Source organism: Lepus europaeus, chromosome 3 (assembly GCF_033115175.1).
Source record: "Lepus europaeus isolate LE1 chromosome 3, mLepTim1.pri, whole genome shotgun sequence".
Lineage (NCBI taxonomy): Eukaryota > Metazoa > Chordata > Mammalia > Lagomorpha > Leporidae > Lepus > Lepus europaeus.
The window spans coordinates 3,447,143-3,455,390 of record NC_084829.1 but is presented as its reverse complement, the minus strand read 5'-3'; the positions used below and the strand labels follow the sequence as shown (position 1 = coordinate 3,455,390).

The following is an 8,248-nucleotide window of genomic DNA, read 5'->3' as shown; positions in this document are numbered from 1 at the left end:
CTTATTTTGATGTTATGGTGGGGGAGCTCTGGTCTGAATTGGAGCTTACGGGGTACAAACGACTCCACACAGACGTGAGTCATGGCCCCGTGAGGAAGCTGGCAGAGCCTGAACTCTGGTAGCTGAGAGACAGGGACGTCAAAGACGCTGGCTGGGACTGATTCTGCTTCAGCGCATCCTGGAGGCCCCAAATTCGCTGCTCCCCCTGCCCGCAAAACTCCCAGAGTTTGGCGCACAGAGGTGGGATTCAATGGGGTGGAGCGTCCTCCAGGACACATCATGTGATGGCAGCCACTCACACCTTAGTAAGGGACAGTCCTCCAGGTCCTGGCTGCAGGACCGCAGGGCTCAGGGAGGTGCGGATCCCCGCCGGGGGTCCCCGCGGGCCGCTGCCTTTGCTGGGCAGACCCCGGCGCCTGGACTGCCACGCAGGGGACGGGCGAGGGCCCGGCCCGCGGCGCGTCAGGGCGACACTCCCCTTCCGCCTGCCATAAGGGCGGCCGTGCCGCCCCGCACTTCCTCCCCGCAGATCACGCCCAGCCCGGAGCCCGTGCGCCGCGCCGGGTAAGCACGGCCCGAGGGGAGACACGGAGCGCGTGGCGGAACCCGCCGCGGCCGCGCGTGGGGGCGGAGCGCTTCCCCTTCTCGGGGTCTTCCCGCTCCTCCCCGCGCAGTCCGGGGCTCTCCCGTGTTCGCTTCGCAGCTCCGGGAGCCGGCGAGGCGGAGGCCGGTGCGCGCCCACGTTTACGCCTTGGGGACCGGGCGGTGCGTGACCCCGCTGCCCGGCCCGCCGGGCCGAGCCCTGAGCGGGGCGCGGTTCTCAAACATGAGCCTGATTGCGGCGTTGATTCTAGCCGCGTCTTTGCGGGACTCCGTTTTAACGAATAGTAAGGGGCCGTGGTTCTGTTGCTTTAAGTAGAAATGTAATTATTTCGGGGACAGGGAAGCAGCGGGTTCTTTGCGCGGAGGTGTGCGCCGTGTGTGCCGGTGCAGGGCTCGCTGGCCGTGCAAGGGACCGAAAGCAGGCTGTTTTAATTGGACTTTGTGTGGCCGGCGGATGCCGCTGCAAATACCCAAACGGCCCTGGCCAGAGAACGAGCTCCTCCACCCGGGGAAGGACCCAGGGCGGGTCCCTCCTTATACTGCGCTGCGTGACAGGTCAGCGCCCACGCGGGCACCCCAGGGGCTAGCCCGGTGCTCCCGCTGAAGCCAGGCCGGCCTGCTCCCACCGTGTGCGCAAGGGAACCTGCTGTGCTCTTGGGAGAGGGAGACAGGGAGAGAGGGAGAGAGAGAGAGAGCAAGCGAGCGCAAGTCCGAGCCCAGGGTGCTGCAGGGTGGTCAGTGTGGTTCAGGAAGCTGACTGGCCTCTGTTCTGTGTTGCAGCCCTCACCATGGAGCAGCTGAGCGCAGCAAACACCCGGTTTGCCCTGGACCTTTTCCGGGCCTTGAACGAAAACAACCCCACGGGGAACATCTTCGTGTCTCCCTACAGCATCTCATCGGCCATGGCCATGATCTTTCTGGGGACCGGAGGTGACACGGCAGCACAGCTGTCCAAGGTCAGCAGAGCGCCTGCCTTCCCCGCTGGCCCCTTGCTGGTGTGGCGCCTGCCCGGAAAGCCGAGCCTTTGCCCTGTCTCTGGCGGTGAGGCCCGGCTTTCAGAGAGCCCCAGGCACGCCCCTTGCGCCCTTTACTGCGCACCTACTGTGTGGGCATCCCTGCAGGGAGGGGTGCTTCTGCGGCCGCGGGCAGCTCTCGGGCAGCTTCTCTGTAAGCCGTGCCACCTCCCGGTTCCCGGGGTGTGCCTTCGTGCAATGGCCCTGTTGGGAAGGGTGACCTTGAGCAACATGAGGGTCTGAGACATCAGGAACACAGTGGGGGTGCTGGCAGCCTTGCCTTTGTGTGGGGGAGCAGGAATAAAGGCCACCGGGTGGCTCTGTGTTCCCGTGGCCTGAGCATGGCTCTGCGGGCTGTGCCTTGGAGGGAGGGTCCCGGTGGGAGAAGGAGTGTGGAGACCTGGAAGTTCCTGTGCCCTGGTATGGCAGCAGGTCACTCCCACAGCACGGAAGAGGCCACCTGCCCAGCCTTCCTGTCCTCCTGGGTGTGGAGGGCTGTGGGGCATGGCGGTCCTCATTGTGGGGAAGGCAGACCTAGCTTCCTCCTGCAGCCCAGAGCCCAGGGGAGGCAGCCCTGGAGGCTTCTCCAGCCCTACCCCCCCCCCCCCCCCCCCAGCTACAGTGCTCCTGGGTCTCGGGCAGGTGCAGCTCTGGAGTCAAACGCAAGCTTTCACCAAGCCTCTGTTACCACACTCAGATACGACAGCACTGGACCATTCTTAAAAATTCACCTTTTTTTTTTTTTTTTAATAAAACCACTGATACTAACTGCTGGTTGCTTCTTGCAGGGTTATAGCTCCTATGCTGAGGCTTTCTGAGGACTTGGTAACCTCAGCAGAGTCATTTGCAGGGTCCCCCCTTCACCCCCGCATTTCCATGAAGGTGGACTTTGCCTGCCTTGTACTTTTGTTCTTTGTGGCCCAAAAGCAAGGAACTAGGCCGGGCCTCATAAAACCATAAAGGGCTGCCGAAGGTATAGCAGATACAGGAGGAAGTGAAGCTTTTGCCACAGTGCTAAGTTTTAAGAAGTCGTGTAGAGTTCTACAGGTGCTACCAGGCTGGGAGCAGAGAACAGCAGCCATGTGCCTTGTGGCTTTGGGTAAGGGCCGATTCTCATTTTGGCTGTGTCGCCGAGATCTCCACCAGACGGTACTGGATACAGCCTACGAACAAACTACTTCTGTTTCTTTGGGGGGGAAGCAGACATGTCAGCGTTTAGCGTGTTACCACCTACGTCTGTGGGACAGAAATGACAACACAGGATGTGGACGCTGTCTCTGAGCGTGCGGTGGGTATTGCGTCTCCCAGGGCCATGTTCTGGGGTTCCTGTGACTTATTAAGGAAGGATCAGGCTGGGATCAGCGTCGTGGGTAACGAGAAGGCGGGCGTCTGACGGAAGCCAACACTCAGGCACCCGGGTCCTTCGGGAATGAGTGGCTGCAGGCGGACTGTTTGCTTGGTCCTTAGGCTTTTCATTTCGACGCGGTTGAAGACGTGCATTCGAGCTTCCAGGGCCTGAATGCTGACGTGAGCAAACACGGGGCGGCCTACGTTCTGAAGCTGGCCAACAGGTTGTACGGGGAGAAGACCTATGACTTCCTCCCCGTAAGTAAGCTTCGCTTCGCATTCGGAACCCCACGGGACATGGCTTTTCCCCTGGCACAGTCAAGTCACGGTGGCGAGTTTTAATGTGGGAGCACTGTGTGGGGTGAAGGCAGATGGCGGAGAGCCTCCCTCTGTCCGCGGGGTGGCTTTGTTTTAGTCTCATGAAATTAAAAAAAAAAAAAAAACACTTCCGGATGTCTTACTAAAGAAGGAGTGAACTCCAGAATTTGCTTCCAAATACAAAAAATCTTGCTTATTTATATAAAAAAAAGTTATCCCAGGATTTAGAAAAGAATTAGTACTTGTTATATCGCATAAGTAGGAGCATTAGGCTTAAAAAACGATTCACATGGTAAATCTAATCTTATGTGGTTTTTACTCCATAGTTGTTAAAGAAACATAGAGAATTTTTGTGTTATAATGGAGTATAGCCTTTTAGAACACTTTCTATGGCTTTTCAGGATTTTTAGAAAACTGTTTTTCTACTAAGGTACTTTGACAAGTTCGTGGGAAAATGGAATGCAAAGATGTTTATTTTGGGGTGAAAAGTGTAAAACCCGAGCCTAGTTTCCATAATATGTGTTTTCTGTGAATGTTGTCCGCAGTAGGAGTCATTCATGACATTTCCCTTTTAAAAAAAACACCTAGGAGTTCTTGGCTTCAACTCAGAAAATGTACGGCGCAGACTTGGCCAGGGTGGATTTTCAGCAGGCCTCTGAGGACGCAAGGAAGGAGATAAACCAGTGGGTCAAAGGGCAGACAGAAGGTGAGAGCCGGGCAGGTGTTCTCCTCCATCGCCCGCCCCAGTCCCATTCCCTGCCCAGTCCGGGCCCCAGGCCCCCACACCCTGGCCCATGCACATACCCCTGGGTGTGAGCTCTGCAGTGCCTGCGGCTGGGCGGCTGTCCCATGTCCCAAGTGCACCAAAGCTGAGACTTAGCCAGAAGCCGCCAAAGAGCTTTACCCGTGGGTCCCCCAGACGACGCTGTAAAGTTAGAGCTAGTCCTGAGTGTGGACTAACAGGAAAGAAATGTTTCTGAGAATCCAGCTTGCCGAAAGGTATTTGGTACACACATGGGAAAGAAGTGGCCTGGAGCTGCATGGAGTAGGTGAGATCCGTGTGCAGACTGCTGTGGCCGCAGTTTTCACCAGCGTCGCCCCGGCATGGGGGGTGGGGCTATCTAACAGGCCTCTCTTCTCCATGGTTACCATAGGGACTGACAGACCCACCGAGTGCCGGTCCACTGGTACAGGGATGGTTTCTGGCAGCGCTGGTGCCCACTGGTGGAGATTTGGTTTCCGTGGAGTAATATTTGTTAAAAAATTTTTTAAACAAAGATTTATTTATTTATTTAAAAGGCAGAGTTACAGAGTGAGATAGAGAGAGATCTTCCATCCTCTGGAGTTCACTTCCCAAATGGCCACAATGGTCAGGGCTGGGCCAGGCTGAAGCCAGGAGCCTGGCTTTTCCCACATGGGTGGCAGGGGTCCAAGGACTCGGGCCATCCTCTGCTGCTTTCCCAGGCTCATTAGCAGGCAGCTGGACTGGAAGCAGAGTAGCCAGGACTTGAACTGGCGCTCTGATATGGGATGCCGGTGATGTAGGAGGCAGCTTAACCCACTGTGCCACAACACTAGCCCCCTAAACTTTTTTGTGTGAGAGTAGATCTGAAGATGTAACATTGAATCAACAAAAAACATTTTCATTAAGGAATGGCCTTTTACAAAATAAAACTCATAGTTGATCATAGAATCCAAAAAATAATTTGTGTGCCTTTAGCCTTTGAGTACAGTACAGGTTGTGCTGGTTAAAGTGTTGGCTCCTGGCCGGCGCCACGGCTCAATAGGCGAATCCTCTGCCTGCGGAGCCGGCACACCGGGTTCTAGTCCCAGTTGGGGCGCCGGATTCTGTCCCGGTTGCCCCTCTTCCAAGCCAGCTCTCTGCTATGGCCCGGGAGTGCAGTGGAGGATGGCCCAAGTGCTTGGGCCCTGCACCCGCATGGGAGACCTGGAGAAGCACCTGGCTCCTGGCTTCGGATCAGTGCGATGCGCTGACCACAGCGGCCATTAGAGGGTGAACCAATGGTAAAGGAAGCCCTTCCTCTCTGTCTCTCTCTCTCTCTCACTGTCCACTCTGCCTGTCAAAAAATAAAGTGTTGGCTCCTTTAGGGTGGTTTGTGTGTCGTCCTGGTCTACCTCACAGTGTGGTTTGTATTTTGAGCAGGAACACCCCAGTAGGCCTTTCCTAACTTAATACCATGTTAAATGAAGATTAAATAAGAATTACACATTTAGATTGTACCTCAGTGCAAATAAATTGTCAGCTTTGATTTGGAATTCCAACATGAGAGTATTTTTTTTTTTTGAGACTTTATTTGAAAGGCAAAGGTACAGAGAAGGAGAGAGGGAGGGAGAGAGGGAGAGAGAGAGAGAGAGGGAGAGGGAGGGAGAGAGGGAGTGGGAGAGAGAGAGAGAGAGGGAAGGAGGGAGGGAGGGAAGAAGAGAGAGAGGGAGAGATCTTCCATCCACTGGTTCATTCCACAAATGGCTGCAATGGCTGGGACTGGGTCAGGTCAAAATCAGGACCTGGAGCTCCATGTGGGTCACCGTGTGGGTGGCAAGAGCCCAGGCACTCGGTCCATCTCCTATTGCCTTCCCACGGAGCATCTGGGGCTCAGACTGGTTCTCATATAGGATGCCTGCGTCCAGGTGGCGGCTTAACCCTCTGTGCGACAGTGCACACCCCCATCAACATGTTTGTGTTTTTAGAACTCTTACTTTGCCTTTTTAGGGAAAATTCCAGAGCTGTTGGCTTCTGGCGTGGTTGACAGGCTGACGAAGCTAGTCCTGGTAAATGCCATCTATTTCAAGGGGAACTGGCAGGAGAAGTTCATGAAAGAGGCCACGACCGACGCACCATTCAGACTGAACAAGGTGAGGTGACGTCGCTGCCCACGGTATTCTGTGTCGAAGAAAACCAGAGACTAATCTGCTGGTTTTTAATGTGCAGAAAGACACAAAAACAGTGAAAATGATGTATCAGAAGAAAAAGTTTCCCTACGGCTACATCGAGGACCTCAAGTGTCACGTGCTGGAGCTGCCCTACCAGGGCAAGGAGCTCAGCATGGTCATCCTGCTGCCCGACGACATCGAGGACGAGTCCACGGGGCTGCAGGAGGTGAGCGCCTGGAGCGCGTGCTGCTGCTGCTCTGTGGGAGTGCGTGAGCGTGTGTGCGCGTGTGAGTGTGTGCGTGCATGTATGTGTGCGCGTGCGTGCAGTGTGCATGTGTGTGCGCGCACGTGTGTGCGCGCGTGTGTGTGCGCACGTGTGTGTGGGTGTGTGTGCGCGCGCACGTGCGTGTGTGCGTGTGAGTGTGTGTGTGTGTGTGTGTCTCGCAGCGAGGGCTTACTGTGCATTCACTGACACCACTTGCCCTTCCTCGCCAACATTTGCCATTCCTTTGCCAATAATGTCTCCCCAGCAACATTTACCACTTCAAAGCCCCGAGCTGCAGTTTTCACGGGAGGTGCCAGCCCCTCTCAGTGAAGAGCTGGGATGGGGAACGTGTGCATGTGTGCAGTGTGGGTTCCTTCAGTTGCGTTTGCCCATTCATCTTTCTCTGGTTGTGAAGTGGGTCATCAGCATCGTAGAACAAATGGAGCCCTAGTTCCGCTCCGGCCCCACGGTGATATCATGGTAACAGCTGACACTGTGTGCCGAGCGTTTTATATACATTGGCTCATTTAATGCTCACAACAAGCCAGGAGGTAGGTACAATTATTACTGCCATATTAGATGAGGAACTAGATCCAGTACATCAACTGCCATTAAAATGGTTACCTAGAAGCTGACGTTATTAGAGATTACTTCAGCTCCAGTGAGGCTTATAGATTATCATGGCTTCCGTGGGATGGAAAAGAAAGTAAAGCGTTAAAGTTTTCTCTTGAAACCTTTGTAAAATTGTCCATGCCCCCCTCAACCAAATCAGAGAGTGAAAGCTGAGTATGGTGGGTGTTTAGTACGTCCTGGGTGGATGGTGAGGGCTGGACAGACGGGTAGGAGAATGGGAGGATGGGTGTAGGGGTGCATGGGTGAGTGTGCGAACGGATGAATGGATGGATCTGTGGGTGGGTGGATGAGAAGAGTGGATGAGTGTGTGCATAGGTGAGTGGACGGGAGGGAGGGAGGGAGAGTGAGTGGATGGATAGATGCAAGGAAGTGGGTGGGTGGGAGAGGGGGTGCACAATGGGTGGATAATAGATCTGATCTTGTCCAAAGTGTCTGTACTTGAACTTTTGACACTTGGAACATAGGTGGGTGTTCTGTCTCACCAAATGCCACAAAGAAATGAAATCCTCAAATAGGAAATCTGTTTTGGTAAAAAACGTAAAGGAAATTAATTAGCAAGTGATACGGCGGATCCATCCACTGACATGACGCTTCGTTATTTCACCTTTGTACCATTGATTTCAACTCTTCTTCTTGCCTCATTCTAACTCCAGATCGAGAAACAGCTGACTGTGGACAAACTGCGAGAGTGGACCAAACCTGGGAATCTGGGTGTGGTTGAGGTCAATGTCAGGTTGCCCAGGTTCAGGCTGGAAGACAGCTACATCCTCAACTCCGATCTCGCCCGCCTGGGTGTGCACGATCTCTTTCAGAGTGGCAAGGCTGATCTGTCCGGCATTTCGGCAGCCAGAGATCTGTTTATATCAAAAATTGTCCACAAGTCCTTTGTGGAAGTGAACGAAGAGGGGACCGAGGCGGCAGCCGCCACGGCAGGCATCGCCGTCTTTTGCATGTTGATGCCGGAAGAGAATTTCACTGCTGACCATCCATTCCTTTTCCTCATTCGGCACAATCCCACATCTAACATCCTGTTCTTGGGCAGATTTTGTTCTCCTTAGACGAAAGAGACTGTGGGAATACAGGTCATGCCTAAAGCTTTATGACCTGAATGTTTAGTGATGACACTTTTCCTATATCTTTACCAATAAAACTGCTAACACATGTTTAATTTCATTTA

General features: G+C 54.1%; 1 protein-coding gene across 2 annotated transcripts; it reads left to right on the top strand.

Annotated features, from left to right (window-relative positions):
* Positions 1-498: 498 nt before the first annotated feature.
* SERPINB1 (serpin family B member 1) lies at positions 499-8,244 on the top strand. 2 transcript variants are annotated; one of them, XM_062183897.1, is made up of 7 exons: positions 499-564; positions 1,384-1,559; positions 3,084-3,221; positions 3,870-3,987; positions 6,013-6,155; positions 6,232-6,399; positions 7,725-8,244. In XM_062183897.1, the coding sequence occupies exons 2-7, from the start codon at positions 1,392-1,394 to the stop codon at positions 8,127-8,129; spliced, it is 1,140 nt and encodes a 379-aa protein (XP_062039881.1). In that variant the 5' UTR covers positions 499-564; positions 1,384-1,391; the 3' UTR covers positions 8,130-8,244. The 2 variants fall into 2 exon arrangements, with proteins under 2 accessions (XP_062039881.1, XP_062039874.1); XM_062183890.1 differs by lacking the exon at positions 499-564 and adding an exon at positions 774-887.
* Positions 8,245-8,248: the final 4 nt, after the last annotated feature.